This window comes from Gadus chalcogrammus, chromosome 9, assembly GCF_026213295.1.
Source record: "Gadus chalcogrammus isolate NIFS_2021 chromosome 9, NIFS_Gcha_1.0, whole genome shotgun sequence".
Classification (NCBI taxonomy): Eukaryota; Metazoa; Chordata; class Actinopteri; order Gadiformes; family Gadidae; genus Gadus; species Gadus chalcogrammus.
Window position 1 is genome coordinate 4,211,432 of NC_079420.1, and position 22,152 is coordinate 4,233,583.

The window sequence follows — 22,152 nt, forward strand, 5'->3', positions numbered from 1 at the left end:
GACAACACCAGCTATTTAGAAACCAGTTACAAAACCAGATCCAGAAGCCCCCCCCCCTTCACACACACACACACACACACACACACACACACACACTTTTGAACCCCCACCCCCCTTTTTTCCCCCTCCTCTTTTAAAACCAAAAACAAACAAAAACAACACCACACTAGTGTCACCAGTTTGGGGCGGTCGCCACTGCTACGGCGCCGGACCGGGCGCGGGGTACTTGACGCGGTACTTGTTGACGTTCATGAAGTGCAGCACCTCCGGGTTGCGGCTGGTGACGCAGGGCAGGAACTCCTCGCGGTCCTCGCCCATCAGCCAGGCCCCCGTCTCCGTGGCCATGGCCGGCGTCACGTTCACCTTGGCCCACGCGTCCACCCACGCCTGGAAGCGGTTGTGCAGCCGCGTGCTCACCCGGTCGTGTGACTGCGGGCGGCGATTGGGGGGGGGGGGGAGAGAACAGCGTCATGTCATGTCATCGTTATCTCCGTCGCTTAACAGTCGTCATCGACATCATTGTCATCTTAAGGCTCGGTTATGATTCCACGTCGACGCAACGCAACGACCACGCGTAGACGCGTCGACACGGTCGTGAACCTGTTTCGGTTCTGCGTCGGGTTTTAGTGAGCGGACCAATCACAGACCTTGCTGCAGCGTCGCCTCGCCACAAGGATGTAATGGGTGCGTAAGCACCTTGCGATGCGTCAACTAGGAACCAACACTCAGCCTTTAGTCATCATCACCCACATCCCCAACAGGATCAACACCGGGATAAATACAATGTTGGTACCAGGGCTGTGTGCTGGCAGGTCATATATAGTCACCCCTTCACTGTTGTTCTATCGTGAACAGGCGAGCGCAATAAAATACTGGTAAAGCAGCGATAACATACGCAACAACCAACATTTGAAAATCATGACTAGAAACTAAAAATATTGTAAAAAATTATAATGTAAAATGAGTTCGGACTGGACTGGATAATATATAGTCGCCCGTTAAAATACTGATTTAACATAAAAATACTGGCAAATCAGCAATACCATCAGAAACATCCAATATTTGAAAATCATATATATTATATATACACAAAAAAATTGAAAGTATAAAAAGTAAGTATAAAGTAGAAAAGTATCAAATATATAATTTCAAATACGTTGGGACAGGTCGCTGTATCGGCCTGGATAAAACAATGCTATAAGCGTTGGAGGAGTGGCCCCTGAAGCGAGGGCGGCCGGTCGCTGGTGGTTCTGTACCTGCTGGGCGCGGAGCAGCGCCGTGCGGCGGTACATGTAGTCCTCCGACTTGAAGACGTACACCATCTTGTAGGAGTTGAGCTGGAACATGCAGGCCATCTTCTCCTTGTCCAGGGACTTCCGGGCCCCGTCTCCCGCCTCCTTGTCCAGCTGCTCCCGCCCCTGCTGGTACTTCCTGATCCGTCTCAGGTTCCTGGGGGCGGAGAAGTAAGGGGGGGGGGGGGGGGGTCAGAGGTCAACATGGGTCGCGGTGATGGGAGAGTCGAGATTCACAGGGAATGTCAAATTGTAAGTACAATTTTTGATTTGATTTGATATACAGACAACGCCAAGGGACAGAAAACAACATGACAAAGTGCAAGCACTTATTTCCATCATGGACCCTAAAGTGTCGTGTGATTATGTTGGTTGGTCGTCATTTCACATGTGTATCCAAAACAACTTATAAGCGAGACACGAGATCAATCTCAAAAAAAGGACTTCTGCACAACCAAGTTAAAATAATAAAATAGAATAGAAAGTGTAGCCCTTTTCACTTTTTGCACAATATATGGATGAGGGTGACTCAGGCTGCACAATATAAATAAAATGTGTTTTTTAATGGGTAGCGGAGGATAGTTGGATGCTAGCTTATGGATTATCTGATACTAAGGTGTGGGGGGGGGGGGGGGGAGTGAAAGAAGTTGTACCTGGGCAGGAAGACGGGCTTCTGTGCCAGGTGCTCCCGTAGCTCCGCTGAGGTCGAGTCTGAGACCAGGTAGCGGCCGACGTAGTCTGACCAGCGCTGGGAATAGAAAGGAAGGGTTTAGATGACTTTAATCGTGCGCACACACACACACACACATAAAGAAACACACACACACACACACACACACACACACACACACACACACACACACACACACACACACACACACACACACACACACACACACACACACACACACACACACACACACACACACACACACACACACACTTCCAGAGACGTGGCTCTACTGAAGCCTGTGGTTAACCAGTCAGAGTAAGAGACAACACTTAAGTCAGAGAATAGATGGTTGTGTCTACCACATTCTATAAGTACATAAATAAGAGGGAAACGGTTGAAAATGTTACACTTCTATTGAGATCACCAACTCCATTTCGTTGTCCCTGTACTCTGTACTCTGCACAATGACCATAAAGTTTAATCTGGCTGCAACGAGTGCTCTGTGCGACTCTAGGGCCCAATCCCATTTCTACCCCTTCCCCCTCCCCCTTTAAAACAAGGGGGAGGGATAAGGGGAAGGGGTAAGGGATAGAAATGGGATTGGGCCTAGAGCTCCTTGCCGGACACGGCTCGCTGTGCATGTATTTCCAGATGGTGTTGGGAGTGGTTTAGAGGGGGGGGGGGGATGGGACTCTCACCCCCGCATCCATGGGTTCATCGGAGTTGTCCTCCTCCGAGTCCAGCAGCTCCACGGTGAGCTGGACCGGACCCCGGTTCCGCAGGAACGTCAGCTGGGGAGGGGAGGAGGAAGAGAGAGGGTCAGAGTTAGAGATGGCCTTCCAATTCTGCCTTACTGAGAAAAGCACCGTTTCTTATCATGGAACTACTTGTAAGAAGTTGATTCTGCTTGCTATGTAGTCGTTTATCGGATGCCCATCCTACTTTATTTTTTAATGTCATTATTGAGGTCAGACATCTATAGATCGGCTAAAAGCAATACCCTAACCACTAGACAATCCTGCCGGTCTCTCAATCCATCGCACAAAGTGGATTGTGGTACTCTCAAATGTAAGCAAAAGCTGTGGTTTTAAGCATTATACAACTCCTCATAATGCTTCTAACTCGGCCTTGAGGTATCTGACTACTACTTCTATGTAGTCATTTGGCAGATGCCTTCATCCAAAGTGACTCCGGGGAGTTGAGGTACAACTCGACCGATCGGAGCTACGAAAAAGACTCCCGTGGGCCTTGGTCAGACCAGGGGCTGGCCTGCGGGCTCTCCCCCCACCTTGAAGCAGTTCTCGTCGGACATGAGCTGCTCGGCCTTGCGCTGGTACAGGGCCTCGACCGAGCTGCTGGCGGCCTGCGCGGTCGAGGGCCCCCCCGTGGCCCCGCCGGTGCTCTCGGCCAGGTAGAGGTCCGTCACGTGGACACAGATGTCATCGCTCACGAGGTGCTGGAGCTGTCGGCGGGAGGGAGGGAGATAAAAGGGAGAGAGTCAATGCGAGGATGCCACCAGTGTAAAAATCATCTTCTTTTTATAGTATTTGTCTACAGCGACCTACACCACGCATCTCAATCAAACAAATAGTATGGCTGTTATAGATAGTTGTTATAGCCTCAATGTTTATATTTTTATACGAGGGATGCTTTTGTAATAGCAAAATCTCCCCTGTGCTCTTTTGCTGATTTGTGATTATTTAGCGTTCGCTGTCTAGATCGCACTTGCCTGAGCAGTACCGTTATTATGGTGGAAGTTTAGAAATCATTGCAGAATTTAGAAAGCACATTGATACATAACATTATTTATTTTTTTATCTAACCTTTATTTAACCAGGTAAAAGTCTCATTGAGCTTAAAATCTCTTTTACAAGAGAGACCTGGCCAAGAGATGGGCATTACAGCTCGCAGACTCGCCTGATTCCTTGAACCCAGGCTAACCGTCTGCACTACCACAAATATAGATCCAGTATAAATGTCCTTGTTCTCAGCCTCATCAAAACAACCAACAACTCGACAGGGTGTTGGGAACCAGGGGGGGGGGCAGACGTACCTGGCGGACGATGCTCTGGATGAGCTTGTCCATGGTGAACGCGGTGTAGGCGTGGATGGTGAACATCTCCCTGAGTGAGTCCTCGTACTGCGAGGCCTCCATGTTCCCGTCCAGCAGGTTGCGCACCATCTCCAGGAACGCCGAGTAGTAGTCCTCCACCTCGATGTCCACTGAAGAGACGAGGAGACGGGGGAGAGTTTGCACTTAAGAGTCACGCTTTGGACCAGCCCTTTTGGTTCGTCCTGTGTTTCAGGGTCAATAAAATGACCCCAGGAATAAGAAGTTTAAAGAAGGTGCTTTGGGGATCAAAAACAAATAAAAGAAATAAAAACTCAGATTTAAGTATTTATAATAATTCATTGATCCGGTCATTGATGATGTTATTTTTTAGTTTCTACCTAGGTTGCTCCTTTACGTCTCTGTGTAAGCTTACACATGACCCGATGTCAGTGTCTGTACCTGGACAGGATCGTCGAGCATTAACAAGAAATTCGGAGGGGGGTGGAAAAACCGCAAGTAAACACCAAACTCAAACGGAAGCGACAGCGCCGTCCCTGGTCAAACCCGGTACTACACCCCCGGTCCCCGCAGTAAGCAGCTCTACTCACTGGGCTCCTTCAGCCGCAGCTGCACGGCCGGGTTGTCGTTCTTCTCCCTCTTGAGGCCCAGCACCTCGTGCTCCCAGTCCCTCTCCCGGAGCTCGTCCTGGATCTGCCGCTCCGCCTGGCCGTAGAGCCGCAGCAGGCGGGCGCACAGCGTCTGGTGCAGCCGCAGGAAGATGTACCAGTTGTTGTTGACGAGGAAGAGGTGGTAGGCGTCCTCGCCCGTCGCCCGCAGCTTCTGGGCGGCCGTGCCCCCGAAGAGCAGCTTGGACTTGGTCGGGCTCCCCGCCGCCACCGCCGCGGCCGCCGCCGCCACCGCAGCCACGCCGTTGTGCTTCTTGGGCCGGGGCCCCTCCGCAGGGTCCCTCTCCCCTTCCCTCTCCTCGTCCTCCTCTTCGTCCGCCTCCTCGTCCTCGTCCTCCTCTTCCTCCTCGGCGTCCGAGAGCTCGCCACGCTGGGCGAACAGCAGGTCGGGCAGGAAGTGGTGGATGACCTGCTTGATCTTGTACTTGTCCTCCTTCTGGATGCCCACCTGCCGCTTGACGTGGTGGATGATGAGTGCGGCGGCGTCCTCCAGGATCTGGGGGTCCTCGTAGGACAGGGTCAGCTGGGGGCCCGTGGGGGGCCCGGCGTTCTCCTCCGACGCCTGCTCCTGCCGCTGTGGGGGGGGGGGGGGGCATGGCCGGGGGAACACACTCAGTATGGGTTTGGGTGTCATGGTTGGTTTGGGTTTTGTTGTCTGGTTACAGTCTTACAGGGCTTCACAGGCCACACTTTACGACGGCCCTAAACTTAACTCGAATCCCTTTAAAAGGGAAGAAAATAAACTCAAGAAGAACGCAGAAGAGGCATCCCTCCTTCCCGGGATGATTTATGAGCGCCATAGGTGCCACATGGGCAGATCTAAATGTTGTGTATAATTACACTGTTTGCTAAACAGTATATTGAATGAGTTCAAAATCCGCCTCCTGCCACTGAAAGAAGTGTTTTCCTATTGAAGCTATATATTTATTTTACATGGAAACAATTTAATTCAAAGTCAAAAATCAATAAAACTGTCCAAAAAGCTACATTTCTTATTAAACAATAAGCTGTGCTGTGTGCGCCAAACCCAATTTGACGACACACAGCAAAAAACACTCCACATAATATCAATAAGCAGGTTTCAATGAAGACACTTTTGTTTCCCGCCAGCTGGCAAGGTTCACACTGCTAAGGAGCGATTTGATTCAGACAATTGCTACGCTACCGGCACACTCTTGAGGAATCTGGCTAAACAAGTAGCGACTGCACCGCCAAACACTTTCTGTTTCTATTATTAAGTTAAACGACATGGAGCAATGCATCATCATCACTAGAGGTGCCAAGACACCCGGATCAAAACAATCCATTCTAGCACGGCATAAAAGCACGTGATGGCCAACAGGTAGGCTGCAGACCGGGGCGTTCGAACCAACAACCTTTCAGCGTTCAGAGAGTCAAACAACCCAAAACCTCAGACCTTCCCGCGCGCCATCGTCATGACAAAAGCAACTCGCTCCCGACCCCCCCCCCCCCACCCCCCCCCCCCTCTCCCCAGACACACCGGCACCACCCACAAGGAGGCGCTGTTGGGAAACGGCACTGACCTCGTCGTAGATGCTCTCGATCTCGTTCAGCAGGGTCTTGGAGCGCAGCACCTTGGTGTCGTTCTGCTTGAAGTTGATGCCCTGGTGGTCGAGAGACTTGAGGTAGTACTTCTCGTTCTGCTCCCTCCAGATCTTGTTGAAGCCCCGCTGGGCTTCCCGCCACTCCTCCTCCTTGACCTTTAACCTGGGAGAGGAGACGGAAAGTTTGAGGTATGTACAATGTGGATTCAATAAATGATCAAATAGGAAGGATAATAATTATAATAATGATAATATTTATAAGTAATAAAGTATAGAATTGTTAAAAAAAGGAGCGATAACTAAATGCATTAAATGTAAATAGATATTAATAGATGAAGTCATAAGTAAATGCATTAAATGTAAATAGAAATGAATAAATTAAGTAATAAATAAATGCATGAAATGCAAATAGAAACTAATAAATCAATAATTCTCTCATATTGGTTGGTTTACACTTAAAGGAACAATCGTACACACTGTAGAAAAGGAAAGAGGACAGGCAGACATGCCTAATCCAGCTACCCTAAACACTGGGGAATACTGCTTTGTAAACTCAATTGTAAAAGGCAGTTTATCAAATCAAATTGCTCGTGTTCAACGGACAAAGCCGACCAACCATCTGTCCCCTGTCCTGTTTTTATGGCACTGGGTTTAACACTTCCCCATTATAAGGAAACACTTTTAACCCCCCGGAGCCTCAGCCTGCAATACGTTCTCCTGCCACCAGGGGGCGCCCGGACACACACCTCTTGAGGATGATGGGCACCGACATGGCGGGGTTCTTCCTGATGCCGTCCAGGATGTCAGCGGCCTTGTCCCCGTATATCCTCTGGATGGCCTTGCGATGGACCACCTCCGACGTGCCCCCAAGGGTGTTGTCCAGACGGTACTTGGCCTGCTCCTCGGCGGACATGCGCGACAGCCTCCGCTGCACCAACTCCAGCACGCGGATGGTGGCCAGGTTGGTCTCCAGCACCACGTCCAGCTGGCGGAGCGACCGGGGACACCATCGGGTTAGGGGGGGCGGGCTATTGCGCTGTTCACCGATAGGCCGACTGGTAAAGACTGATCTTAGCCTGGGTATACCCATGCTGCCTTTGCGCGCGGTTTCGTTTCGCGCTGCGAGGGCAGCCTGGATTCCATGGATGCGATTTTGCGCCTGAGATTGGGGAACCAATCACAGAACGGGGAGGGACGGCAAGACGATGACGACGCCTACGCAACACACCCATCGTCTCGCTTCTTCCTCATCGCACTTCTGTCGCTCTACACACGTCATCTGGTATAATTGATACGATTGGCTATGAGTTACGTACAGACTCGTATGATAAGACATTCACAGCGCCCAATAAACGGCTCCGGGCAATCGTAAACCACGCCTCAAATACGAGAAAATGTATGTGTGGTCCCAGTGACCTCATCTCAATGTAGATTGAGATGAGGTCTGGCGTTAGCCAGGCCAGACTAATCTGGGACATAGTTATAAAGGCTAGTCCCTTTTTTGATCAGGTTTTACTAAGGAATTATATATCTATCTGTTATCCGACAGTTTAGGGAACGACTAGTGGAAGAAAAAAAAATACAGTGCCTCAAAATCTATCAAAACGGAGCCCGTTACAATGTAAGAGGCATATATATATATTGTCATTTGAAGGTGCCTTGATGTCCCAATCACAATGACAGCCCTCTGAAGCGCTCACCTCGAAGCGCTCGTCCTCACAGCGGTAGATGTGCTCTTCGTACTGGGTCTTCTTGGAGCTCACGAACGTCGAGTCCTCGGACCAGGACGGGAAGGACACCCAGGTGTCATTCAGAACCTGGAGACACACACACACAGACACACACACGCGTTGACTTTACACGTCTCCCAAACGTGAAGATCCATTCATTATTGAAATCAAAATGGTGAGCTGGGTTGTGGCGTTTGGACGGGATTAATGTACACCCCCTGCCTCATCCCCCTTAGCTTATCTGCCCACTAGCTCGGCAGGACTAACTGAGTGGAGACGCTGTCCCAGCGCTAGGTCAACCAGGGACCAGTGGGCCCGGTACCCACCTCCTTGCAGAGAGGCGTGCGGCCGGTACACTTGGGCTGGGTGTAGCTCTCGGGAAGGGCCCGGTAGCTGGAGCCCAGCCGCTTGCAGGAAGCATAGTCTATCTCCATGGCGATGCCCTCTGTGGCCCGCTCCTTGGGGTAGCTCTCGATGTGGGACGACATCTCGCGGTATCCCAGGAAGTTCTTGAACCAGTTGAACAGCTCCGGGAATTTTCTACGGGACGGGTGGGGATTCGACTTTAAATACACGATTGCTTGAAATGTTTCGTTGTTTTCTGTGTGATTTGTTAAGTTTGTGGGTTTCAATTGTTGCAATTCTATAGTTGGTCCATGTGCTGATTGTCAGGTTTATTATGAAATTTAAAATAAAGTACATAATATACAAATATATGGCTTGATGAGCAAAATGGAGCTATAATTTAACTTAACTAAACTATATAAATGTGTCAATACGCACCTTACATCACTGTAATGGCTTGGATTATAACAGCTAAATTGGCCAAGTGAAAGTGAAAGTCAGCTTTATTGTCAATTGCAAAAGATGTGCAAGACAAATAGAGGAATCGAAATACGTTTATCTCCGACCCATGACGCAATAAGGAGAAATGTATAATTATAAAATTAGGTAAAATAGAATAAATAATATTTACAATAAATAATTCCAAATAGTGCAAAGTTAAGACAAAACGGTATAGATACAATAAAGTAAAAAATAAATAAAGTAAATGGATAATCAAGATTGAAATGTGAACTCACCCGAGGAAGGGAAGCACCAGCTGGACCAGCTCAGCCCTGGAGATCACCTCCTGGTTGAAGAGGACCAGGCAACGCAGGAAGTTGTCGTACACCTCTGCACTACGCAAGGCCTTACGGACCTACAACAACGGAGATGGGGGGGGGGGGGGGGGTCATGACCAAATAACAACAAAGGAGTGCGTGCAGCATTTACGCTAGAAGAGAGATTCACCGTTCCGCTTTTGAGAACCCATTTGTAGGTGTTTTTGGTGTGGACGTTTAAGGAATGGTCTCTCAATATAAAGGGGTTCAATGGGGGGTTACGGTTGATCAACAAGGTCATCGCCGATACTAGGATCCAACATAGAATATACCCCCCCCCCCCCCCCCCCCCCCCAAGTTCAGAGATCTGTAGCCAAGTTTACGTACGATTTTCAAGAATTCACTCTGCTTTGACTTGCTCAGGCCCACTTGCAAGTCTCTTTGGATAAACAAGTGTGCTGAATGTTGTACACACCTTCTCGAAGAACAGAGATTCTGTGCCAGCTCCATGCTTGCTTGACTCTGCCGTGGAGGAATCTTTCAGATTGAGTAACTTGTGCTTTGGCTGCAACAGTGAATGGAAAATAGGGGAGACAAAAGCGCATTGTTTTACAAGATGCACTGAAAATATCCCAAGCCCTATCCAGAGATTATAACATTATAATATTATAGGATTAGCATATGCAGGAATCACATGTTTAGCATTTTTCATTCACAAAAGCATTTCAAAGTACTCTCCACCATAGTAAAAACAATACATATTAAATAAAGATGTCAGCAGAATGCATCCCCCAGGATGTATTCGCTGTTGCTAAAGCGTCAGTGTTAAGTAACACAGAAAGTAAACACTCATGTGCATCCTTCTGCACTGAAATCACGCACAACGAAAAACTACGCACATTTCCCTTCTGGGATCAAAAAGGAATAACTTATCAAGGCATAATATGGGATGTTCAATTGAGAGATTCTAACTTATTGACAGCAGGAAATGGATCATATCTTTCGGGCGCAAAATTATTACAACAACAAAAAACATACATTAACTCTGATCGACACCCTGCTTGACATTATACAACTCTCATAGTCTTGGCAGCATATCTCAGTAGGTCCTTCAACATAATCAAAAAAGGTCAGAGCGTATTAGAAGACACTGATGGTTCAGTTTGGATGACTGTTAGGGCTGGGCGATTCATCTAATTCTGATCGCGATTTCGATTTTTTTGTATTTCATGTTTTATAGAAAGGGCAGAACAGCTGGATACATATCTGTATATTATTTTAGATTGGAACATTTTCTTTTTGACCATTTTGTGCATTTCTTTAAGGTGAATTTTCAAAGTTCTCAGTTACAACGTTTTTCTTGGGGGGAGAGACACGCTGAATAAACACAACATGTTTTCAAACTCAAAAACAATCGTTTGAATAATCGTGATTTCAAAATGGACCAAAAATAATCGTGACTCTGATCACAATCGAGCCGCCCTGATGCCCGTTGAGGTTAAGGTTTCGCCCTGCACACCTTCACGGGGGGCGTGGTGGTGGCGGCCGGGTGCCGGCGGATCGGACAGCCGTTCTGGCTGGGCCGCTGCTTGTTGTTGAGCTGGAGCTTCTTGGCCGTGGCTCCGTGGTCGTTCCGCACCGACTCCGCCTTCTCCGCCGTGGTTTTACTCAAAAGCTGCAGAGCGCACACACACACACACACACACACACACACACACACACACACACACACACACACACACACACACACACACACACACACACACACACACACACACACACACACACACACACACACACACACACACAGAGGGGGGGATGGAGACATGGACGGGCACGGTTAGCCGTCAAGAGTCGGTCAGGACCTCAACGCAAGGGTTGTAGTAAGGAAGGCATACTCCGACATTACCCAAATACTTAAAAGGTGACTTATTACACCACCAGGTGTGAGTGTTGTCAGCCGTTACAAGCCGCTCATAACGGCTGACCACACTCATACCTGGTGGTGTAATAAGTCACCTTTATTACACCACCAGCTGTGAGTGTTGTCAGCCGTTACAAGCCGCTCATAACGGCTGACCACACTCATACCTGGTGGTGTAATAAGTCACCTTTAGGCCGATGTGACCCCTGCTGATTCTGGTCGAGCTTACCACAGAGCTGTTGGCGTCGGGGAGGAACTGGCCGAACTCCGACAGCAGGTCCTCCTGGTTCTTGAAGAGCCGGGCCACCTGGGCGTACACCTCCTGCTCCGTCAGGGCCGGCGTGTAGTTCCCCCCGGCCTCTTTGGCGTTCCGCTGCTCCTTCTGATCCACACACACACACACAATAAAAACACAGTTACAGCGCCACTCGTAGTAGGTTTTCTGATCAACACAGAATGAAAACAGTTACCGAACCACTTATAGTGAGTTTGAGAGGTCATTCAGTAGCAGGCAGGGGTTGGTTCTCCTGCCCTTGTTAGCATCTGGGTAGGGGTAAGGTATCTGCGGGCATTAGGGTTTAAACCCCATTAGGGTTTAAAGCCCCTCTGAGTGGCTACACGGCGAGTATCACGCGAGTAGCGTACGGACCTGGTACGTGTGCAGGATCTCCAGGAAGGCCTTGTAGATGTCGGGCTGGCCCTGGAAGCGGTTCTTGATCTTGTTGACGTAGTTGATGGCGTGGTTGAACTCCACGGGCTGGTTGTTCTGCGCGGCCGGCCCGGCGGGCGTGGCGCCGGAGGGCGGGTGGAGCTGCAGGGGCGGCGAGCGCGGGGAGGTGTACACCGGGATGGACGGGTTGCTCTGGCCGCTCGGCGTCAGGACGGGAGACTGCTGCGTCTGGGGGGGGGGTCAGCGAGGGGTCAACAAGGGTTATGTTTCAGTGAAAGGCGGTGTGGGCTCTGGATTCGATATAAGATTCACGGCATGGAAGACTGGAAATAAAACGGTGCACATTTGTCACGCAAGAAACGATACTTGCACGGTAGATAAAGAACATGGATCTGGAAGTAAAATCTCAACGGTGCCGTTGAAATGTCTAACCGCTGAAATAGAAATGAGTAAAGGGCTGGAAATGTTTTATAAGTGCATGTTCTGCCAAAAGTCAGGAACTAAAATAGATATTGCCAGTGTCATTTCTTTAAATGACCCATTTCCCCTGCCCACACTCACCAATCACTCAGATTTGCAATAATATGTTACACATGCGTAATATATACGTTACAATACGTGTCGAGGGAGTTTAACTTCCTCTTAACAAGCCCCAGCCTTAGTTCCTCACGCTGACGTCTAGGATAACACAGAACACCAGAGCAGACCAACGAAACATAAAGATGTTCACGATCAACCCTCTCGCATAATAAAACACATAAAGTCTGCCGGACAACAGAACCGACGATAGCTAGAACCACGACCCGGACACTAGCGCCCGAGCGACAGGTGCTACGGTACCCACCTTGCTCATCTTGGCCGGGGAGGGCTGTGCCAGCAAAACCGGGGCGCTGGTGGTGGTGGCGGCGGCGGCGGCCGATGCGGCGGGGTTGGCGAGGGCCAGGAGCTGGGCGTGGAGCGGGGCCTGGGACAGAGCGGGCGCCCCCGGCATGGGGATGTTCTGGACCGTGATGCCGTGCGGGGTGATGTGGTGGATCTGGCCCGGCGTGGTGACGTTCACCAGCTCGTTGTGCTGGACCTCGATCTTGTAGCCCGGCGGCAGGAAGGTGTTGAAGCCCATGATGAGGTCCGGGTGGCCCTTGAAGAGCTGCGACACCCGGCTGATGACCCCCGGGGTGTCGATGCTGTGGGGCGAGACCAAAGGGGTACACTGAGTATATATACTGAGTCTCGGGCCCCTGTGTTCCATGGCCTGAGACAAGAGGTTCAGTCTCTGGTATTGATGGATAAAATTCTGGATTTGTCCAGAGATAGCAAATTCGAAGAGGCCTGAATGGCGGGGTTGTGGTAGTTTGAAAATCATTAAAAGATTTAAAAAAACAAACATAATTCAGATAAAAAATAAGTAGCTTCATGAAGCACATTTTAAATGTTCAGGTGTAATCCACAGGTTGGCAGAGTGGCTACGTGGCATCATGCTCCTCTTTAGGGTAATGAAGCGTATAAAATGGCCCTCATTTCGTTAGGAAAGAAATAAAGGAAAGGGACTCCAAACGCATCGCATCCAGTGCCTGAATTTGCGGTGGGAGCTTGTTAACATGTGGGCTTCCCCTGCCTTGCTCAATGCTGTGTCATCTGCCATCGGTGGGGGGTGGCCCCACTTCTGAGAACGGTGTCTCAACGTTTTCGCCCATTTCCCAACCACGACAACTCATGCTTAATTCTCCAAATCAATTCCACGTGTGACGTGCATCCACTTCCTTCAGGCTGCTCTCATGCTTCTCATAATAAACTAATCCCAAAGGTGCGTGCGTGCGTGCGTGCGTGTGTTCCACACAAGGTGACTAACCATTTTGACTTATCGGAAGAACCAGGTGCATTCTCTTGGGGGACACTAGTGATAGATGAGCTTTGCCTTGAGCGCATCACTGATTATCACTGATGATGTGCATCGTTGGCCGACCTTCTGATACATGACACATACCTCTGAGACTTGAACTCCTTCATGATGTCCAGGAAGTCATTGTAGACTTGAGGGTGGTTGCCAAACTGCAGTTTGACCTGGTCCAAGTAGGACAGCGCATCTTCCACCTGGAGGAATAGACAAAAGTACACGTAAGAAAGTGAGCTTTCTGTTCACTTAACGTACATATACATTTTGTTTATGTTTTTAGATTTGTATTTTTTCTATATCTTCAGTTTAATTTGATATCCTGTACCGTTTTCATATCTTGTATATCAGCACTAATACACAACTTTGTTATATCATACTTGGAAATAAAAAGCTTTCCATTTCTCAACCTGTTAAATAAGTTTTACCAAGCATAAATACAAACAGAAACTGGCAGCTTAGGGTTGAACCATTAAGTCTGAAGCCATTACTGTTAGTGAAGATGTGCTATAATGCAAGTGATTGTAATTATGAACAGTACAATGAGTGAATACTAGGCCTGCTCGATTACGGAAATAAATCATAATCACGATTATTTTGGTCAATATCGAAATCACGATCATTCAAACGATTATTTTGGAATTTAAAAAAAAAATCTAAAAAAAAAAACCTTTGTAACTGAGAACTTTGAAAAGTCCCCTTAAAAAAAAATACACAAAATGTTTAAATAGAACAATTTCAAATAAAAAGTTATGTATAAATATGTAATTGCAGATGTTCAGCAATTTCATATCAATCATTACAATTCATGTAATGAATAAAATACTTGTTTGACCCAAAATTAGATTAATTGCACAGCCCTAGTGATTATTGACAAAGTACTTTCCTCCAAGCCTAAATAAAATGTATCATCACATAAGCAGGCACCCACTTAGTTTCTAAAATTGCAGGCTGATGTGTGTATATAAAGTGTGAGACATGCCAGATAAAAAAACACCAGATGATTGTTTGAATTTGATGTGCGTGCAATGCCATCATCGTCCTCTTGCACGCTTCCCTCAAAGAGACGCACCAGGGGCCCCACCCATTGGCTCCACATCCCAACCAACACTCTCCGTAGATGTCCCACTGAAATCCCAAACTCCTCGACAGGTTCCCGTGTTAACCGCAGTGCGACCACGGCGTACCTTGAGCCTCTGGAACTGCTGTCCCTGGGCGGTGGCGTGGGGGGCGGGGGTGTGGCCGTGCATCCCGGCGGGCCCGTGGGCCTGTACCGCTGGGCTCTGGTGGTGTGCTGGCCCCCCATGGACGGCAGGGCTGGAGGTGTGCCCGTGGCCCGCGCTGTTCTGGGCCGCGTTGGGAACCTGGAGGAACAGGGGACGATATGAAGGCTGGACAGTCCCTCCGGAAAAATGCGGCGTTTTTTTGCGATTGTTGCGGCCAGAAATCCTTGATTATGCGGCACTTTTTCTTAAAAGACGCGATGAAATATGCGGCATATTTATGCAATTTTATGCGATGAAATTACGGGAACTTGCAAAAAATGTGGGAATTTGCGAGAAATGGCGGGAACTTGCAGCTTTTCGATGACGTTCACGTCGCGTAATTACGTCACTTAATAACGTTCCCATAGCAACAGGGGGAAATGTGAAGTAAACGCAAAATTTTTCAACTTTCTGCTATGATATATGTGACTTTTTTGCAACGAAAATGCAGGGATTATGAAATCATGCAAGTCCCGCATATTTTGGAGGCTGTACCTGGTAACCCTGAGGGCCGGCGTACTGGACGCCCGCCGTGGGCTGCATGCTGTCGGGTGCGGGCTCGTACACGGCCGGGGCGGGAGCCAGCACGCGGTGCTGGAAGGCCTCCGCACTGCCCGGGAGCCGCCGCTGCGGCTGCTGCTGCTGCTGGTGCTGGGACGCAAACACAGTCTCCTGTTCCTCCACACACCGCTTCATTATGAACTCATGCTCCAGGGGGCTGAGGGACCTGGAGGATGACAACGCATTTGCAAGGTTTGAGAATTTGAATTGAAGTCTCAGCTTTCCTACTTGTGTTTCTCATACTTTTACGTTCTCTTATATTGCACTGTTGGTGGAGCCCAAGACTAGAGAATTTCATTGCCAGCAACTGCTCTGTAGTTGCTGTGCATATGACAATAAGACCATCTTGAATCCTGAATGCAAAGCTTTAACGTGCATGTTATGCATTTACAGTAGATGGACTTCATTAATAACTGGGGGATTTGTTGTTGTGTTTTGCAATTGAACAATTGGTATATTATTTGATCCTTCTCAAAGCAAAGCTTTGTTATGAGAACATATGCATGAAAGGAGACTGTATTTGTGTACTTTTTTATAATATATGTTCTTTTTTATAATATATTGCCAGTGGTGTAATCGAGCATGCTTTACTCTGTGCTGGACATCCTGGTTAGGCGAGGCACAATGGAAAGCTTAGAAAACAGTGTTTAACACTAACATTATGCATCCCTGCCCATTTTAAGTGGGTATACTCATCATGCCTTCAGTGTGTCTTGAACAACCACACATAAAAGGTTGCCCATATTATATTGATATTTTAACGTATTTGTCTAAATGCATCCTTGACTGTAGATGGATTTATCAGTGAAGTTACCAACACAATAGATAAAAAACAGTGTTTAACACTAACATTATGCATTCCTGCCCATTTTAAGTGAGTATGCTGACATATTTTTACTGGAACATGTGCATCACGTAGACTACAGTACTGTACACAGCCTAACAAACACATTATTGGTTTGTTTGCATTCAGAGACTCTGACCAGCTCTAAGAGCCATCAGGAACCGACAGACCAAGGACGGCTTTGACAGAAGAGGCGAAGCAGAGGCTATCTGAATAGGTCTGCGACACCATCCTGGCTCACACCAAAGCGAGGTTCTCTTTCACTGGCCACCTTGTGAGTGCTACCGTAGTACTAGGAAATATGTTTAAGGTACTGCCATTCATTTCCTGCTGATGCTCTGAATGCCACTGTGAAAGCATATCCCACGCTGAACAAGGCAAAGCTCAAGACAGAACTGTCTCTGATCTATGAGAATCCTGAATCAAGTGTGCAGCTTCAGTGTGCATATGTATGTAGATCTCTGCAAACCTATGGTGGGATCATGCCTTCAGTGTGCATATTGTATATAGTTCTCTGCAAACCTATGGTTGCATCATGCCTTCAGTATGCATAATGCATATTGTATGTAGTTCTCTGCAAACCTATGGTGGCATCATGCTTTCAGTGTGTCTTGAACAACCACACATAAAAGGTTGCACATATTATATTGATATTTTATCGTATTTGTCTAAATGCATACTTGACTGTAGATAGATTTATGAGTGAAGTTACCAACACAATAGATTGGCCGTAACACACTCACCCCTTTTAGAATCACATTCTCTCTCTCACTCACTAACTCACTCTCAAAAACACACAGAGAAAGAGAGAGAATGATAACTTGTGTATAATTCCCAATTATTATTGATGCATTTGCAATTTAATCTTGCTGAATTCGGCAAATAAATTAAGTTTAAACCTAGTTCCCCGGCTCAATTTGTCTTTGTAAGGAAATGTCCTATTTTGTCTTTATTATTCAGAATGCACCAGAATGTTTCATTTGTATGGGAAAATCACAAAAAAGTCTTCGGGGGGAGGATGCCCCCAGACCCCCCTACAGGGGTTTGGTTTACAAACTTTCAGCCCCCCCTAAAATAAAATTCACCAGCCGCCACTTTTCAAACCTTTGTAGAATCCATACACTGAAGGGAAACATACAATAAAGTTTTTTTCGCACTCCACCGTAGCCAATGAAATGTACCGACTACGTCACCGAGGCAAAAAGAAAAAAGAAAACAGGTGTTTTGTAAACGTGGGCATCTGCCATTCACAAATTGCTTCCCAACAAACCACCAACCACGGGGGAAATGAATGAATGACGACGATCCAGACAAAGTTGTTATGAAAAAAATAAATAAAAAAAATATGTAGAACCAGCCCTGAAGACGGCTAGTAACACAACCGCTCGCCCGACAGACGCTCTCGGTCATGTGCATCGAGGTGTACGGAGCCGTTAAGCCAGGCACTATCACAGCGGTTCAATACCCGTTCTGATAACCGACCGTGAATCGTTCTCGACAGGTACTTTATAAACGCGTTATGTTGTGATGATTACGATGGCCAACTTGTTGGCTTCAGTGACCGTCCCCCTTTCGCTACGCGGCCTAGCAACGCAAGCACCGACCTCGAGTTCTCCACGCACCCGCCATTTAGAGCATGGCGCCGGTGCACAGAGCGCCGGGGTGCAGCTGTGCACCGAGGTCCTCTTTTATCGGGATCACAACTACGTCTTAGCATTGCTCGTCTGGCTGAGAAAATAACACAGCGATCCACTCGCAGACTACTTGGTCGCCTCGGAGCAGGTTGTACCGCCGAGGGTTAGAAGCTCGCTAATGTAAACAACACGAGACTCCGGACACAATCCGGGCTACGAGCAAGGCACATGCGGCTAACCGTTAGCGATACGGTGGGCTGTCCAGCATATTCACAGCTGGGGCAACACGTACAAGGCGCGTTTATAAACAACGCCATAGCATGGCTACGACTATGGTGGAGGGGTGAATGCCTCACTTCTTTGCCATTGCATTTTTAAAATCGTGGTATCGTTAGTTAGCCAAGTTAGCACGTTGAATGAATTTGACTGGAACTCACCACTCTCCTGAATAGCCAGCTGAAGTTGTTGGACGATTCCGTAACGTTCACTTACTGATGGGAAACCATCAAAGGGGACGCCGGAGGAGTACGCGAGCGTGATTTATGAGAAGTAAAATATTAACAGTTGATATTAACAATCTTGGAAGTGCTAAATTAAAATTCACCCCGAGAGGACAACAATCTCCGTTCGGTTGGCTCCTTGTGAAAGGCGTGGTCTCCGCAATTAACCCCGCCCCTTCTCTAATAGCATTGGCCATAGCTTCGGTTACACCCCGCCCACTCTACGATGTCATTGGTCGGTACCTTAGATGAGCCGCAAGAAGGAGGTTCGGATACATCGGATTGTAGTCTTGAACTGTCAATCAGCAATTTATGCAGCGCTGCTATCACGCCCATTTCGACTTGAAGCGCGATAACGCCAGGATTACTTTATTCGGGGTCTAGTTTATATTTTGCAGCACAATGAAGTGTTGTGTTCCATTTAAGTATCCACCATATCAATATAACAAATATATGTACTACTGCGTAGCAAATACGTAGGGCAGGTGTCCCCCCCGCCCCCAACACACACACAAACACACTTGTGCGTCCTCAGAACGATGCACACATACCTTCATTTTGCTAGAGAAATAAAAGTAGGTAGTGTTGTTGCCTATGTTTTTGTATGGCACATCGCCACAAATACACGAGTTAACTACTTCTTTCTTGCAAAAAAATAACACTACTTCCGCGAGTCGGTGTACACGTGATATTGTAGGAGGGATTTATGTCCGCCTTTGCTTTCTTCGTCCCCCATTTCTGTACACAACAGCCAATAGGCACATAGACGTCTCGATACAAAGCCACCAAAGGTTGTACTTCCAAAATAAAGCATCGCCCACGAGAGGCGGAGTTGAAACACTAGCCCGGGATTCCTTCTTCATCCGGGCAGACACATTCACATTCAACGGCGATCATTGCCCAGCACTATTTCCAAATTATTACGTTCTTATCACGTATGTCGCTTAAACGTTGGCTGCAATCGCATGCATCCGACCGGACCGTCTGGTCGACGCTCAATCCCTCCATTTGAAGAGGACATTTAAACGATGTGGGTGCCTCACGAGTATAGTGCATTAAGTGTTCAAAACAAATATGTTCGAGTCCAACGCAAAAAAAGGACACGCAATGCGGGGAGTGGAGAGAACATAACACTGGACTCAAACACGACTCGGGAGCCATTCGCCCCTGTGCCGTTAGGTCGTGTGTGTGTGTGGTCACGTATCGTTGACACAAATGATAGCGAAACAAAGGCGGATCCGTTGCGTAGAAGCGCTACACCGGGTTATTACGCCCTTCGTTAACCCATTTGGACACGGCCAAGTGGCCTGGGCGTTCAGGATCGCATCTCCCCTAGGCAGCGCGGGCTCGATCCGGTTCGTCCTTTCTAAACAATGCCAAAGTCAAACGCAACGGGTTTGAAATTGTTTTTTAGAAATGGTGATTTTAATTTGATCGCGAAATTCGAAGGGTCCCGGTGCGCAGCTGTTGTTCCTGCTTTTAGGGGAAAGCACGGGTGGGCATTACAAATCCTATTCTTTGTTTACTTCAACATTGGGAGTAAAATGTCTAACCTGTCTCACAACAACTCCCTCCCCCTACCGCTCCGTTTGCCAACCAGCGATATGCACACTGCAGGCGAAGGCTTCGACTTCTACACATGAGGATTTCCCCCAACATTGGTGTTAAATGTCGTGTCTAGATTGTTCAAACAATCCAATTCCCCGTCTTGATTCGACTGTTAAACACGCTATGCTTAAGCGATCATTGCCACTGAACGCATTTTTAAATTCGTTCTGGTGGACACCAAACGCTACACTGGATAACCTTTTCCTATCGAAACGAAGGCAATTTGCGGTGAATGATAATTACTATTTATTTAGTTTTGTTTAAACAGCTGTTACATACCCAGGAAAAGACTTCTTACTCCGGATTCGTGTTTGTAACAAAATAGTTGGAGACGCCCCCTCCGCTGGCATTGGCACGTACTACAAAATACGTCATTTGGTTTTGAATATCGCCCGCTAAAACGGGACTAGCGTCAGGACATTGTTCAATGATTCTCTTCATAAATATACTTTTTATTCAATCCAAAGTTTTACATTTTGACATACGTTTGCACTGACTGTTTAGAAATGCACAGAATAGTAACCATGCATAACTTATCTTCTGAAAGAGTTAAGACATTTATGTTCTTGGCTTGCTAAAACCACTGCTTTCTTTTGAATGTTTGATGACTGACTTAAGCTATTTTATGTGTTTCTAATAATCCATATTTTCACCCATTGAAAGAAATGATAGTTTTACTCATGGTATTTATGTTGAGAATATGTAGTATAAATTCCAATATAGTCATTCAACTGAAAACTGTAGGCAATGACAACCACATACAGACGTTGACAAAGTGGTTTAATACAGAATAGCTTGATTCAATAAACAGACTAATTGTAAATGCAATACAACAGAACGAATATAAAATTAATGTAAATCGTATAGCCTGAATAACTGTATGAAAACAGCCGCTGAATAGAATATAAAAATAAAACGAGGCACGCATTGTGTCCATAATTGAAAAAGAACAATAAGTGTCCATGAAAGATGTCAAGACTCCCTAAGCTTCACTACAACCAAATTCAATATGAATTCTGTAGTAAAGAACACATTCTTTCATCCAAATAAAAAATGCTGAACAGTTTTAAATATATATATATATTTTGTATATATACTATAAATCAATACAAGATACAGGGATCAGATAAAAGCAACTTTGTAACTACAACACATTTATAAGGATATTAATTATAAAAAAAAAAGACATGTATGACACAATGTTTTTCATTCATGTGGCAGATAATCCACACACGCACACACACTGAAGTCAAAAAACGGCCCATAGAATGTTATTCACACACAGTCTGTTAGAGTTAATCTCAAATAGCATACTCATCCCAGGATCACTGCCAAACTTATGAATGAATCCGGTCTTTAAAGCATTCCACTGATAACAGACATTAGGGACTAATCTCAAAGAGGATTGGTTATTTCAAAGTGCTAATACGTGACTTGGGTATAACGACGGAAGAAGAAAAGTTATCTATTGCACTACATGTGGTTTGGTAACAGGCAGACATGGGCTTTTAGGACAGTCACTGCTGGGTGGACCACTGTGTGTGTGTGTGTGTGTGTGTGTGTGTGTGTGTGTGTGTGTGTGTGTGTGTGTGTGTGTGTGTGTGTGTGTGTGTGTGTGTGTGTGTGTGTGTGTGTGTGTGTGTGTGTGTGTGTGTGTGTGTCAATACAAATCCGAGAGAGTCTCACATTACAAAGACACAGCTAGAAGACAATAAAAACAACATGGAGTGTACTGCATTGGAGTAGAAGGACTGAGCAGACGCCATCCAACAACTGGCTTTCTGCGGATGGACTGAAGAGGGGAAGCAGAGTTAATAGACAGGGGCCATTTCCAGGGAACCGCCTGGGGTTGGCACGCGCCCTCCAGAAATCGTGATTGGCCACCTCAACTAAATCTGGCAGTTGATAGGACTTGAAATGATCAATCGCAATAAGTCCGAAAACGTTGTCACACAATGCTTTTTAACACCCTAGTTTACCGTTTGATTAATTGGATGTGATTTCTCATCTGCCCCGTCTCCACACCGTTCCACAAAGTTAGTGTTGAGATCTGGTGGCCCCACCCCCCCCATGAGGTAGCCCCACCCCCCATGAGGTAGCCCCACCCCCCATGAGGTAGCCCCACCCCCCATGTGGTAGGCCCCACCCCCCAT

The 22,152-nt window shown here is 47.2% G+C and overlaps 1 protein-coding gene across 2 annotated transcripts; it reads right to left on the minus strand.

The window, feature by feature from the left end:
* Positions 1 to 109: 109 nt before the first annotated feature.
* sin3aa (SIN3 transcription regulator family member Aa) lies at positions 110 to 22,063 on the minus strand. Of its 2 annotated transcripts, none has more exons than XM_056598408.1 (21): positions 20,279 to 22,063; positions 15,348 to 15,579; positions 14,775 to 14,951; positions 13,681 to 13,787; positions 12,541 to 12,880; positions 11,676 to 11,924; positions 11,256 to 11,408; positions 10,622 to 10,777; positions 9,578 to 9,667; positions 9,082 to 9,200; positions 8,326 to 8,539; positions 7,970 to 8,086; positions 7,016 to 7,254; positions 6,249 to 6,432; positions 4,627 to 5,278; positions 4,019 to 4,188; positions 3,254 to 3,427; positions 2,664 to 2,756; positions 1,946 to 2,040; positions 1,257 to 1,449; positions 110 to 429 (listed from the first exon to the last, which is right to left on the minus strand). In XM_056598408.1, exons 1-21 carry the CDS (start codon positions 20,347 to 20,349, stop codon positions 199 to 201), a joined length of 4,056 nt encoding a protein of 1,351 aa, XP_056454383.1. In that variant the 5' UTR covers positions 20,350 to 22,063; the 3' UTR covers positions 110 to 198. The 2 variants fall into 2 exon arrangements, with proteins under 2 accessions (XP_056454383.1, XP_056454384.1); XM_056598409.1 differs by lacking the exon at positions 20,279 to 22,063 and adding an exon at positions 18,329 to 20,268.
* Positions 22,064 to 22,152: the final 89 nt, after the last annotated feature.

Excerpts from the sequence above, each read along its gene's own strand:
- sin3aa (XM_056598408.1), bottom strand. The coding sequence starts at position 20,349 with ATGCCAGCGGAGGGGGCGTCTCCAACTATTTTGTTACAAACACGAATC. Across the intron at positions 8,540-9,081 it reads CTGGTGCTTCCCTTCCTCGG|AAAATTCCCGGAGCTGTTCA; the intron begins GTGAGTTCACAT and ends CCCGTCCCGTAG. Across the intron at positions 5,279-6,248 it reads TCGAGAGCATCTACGACGAG|CGGCAGGAGCAGGCGTCGGA; the intron begins GTCAGTGCCGTT and ends CCCCCCCCACAG.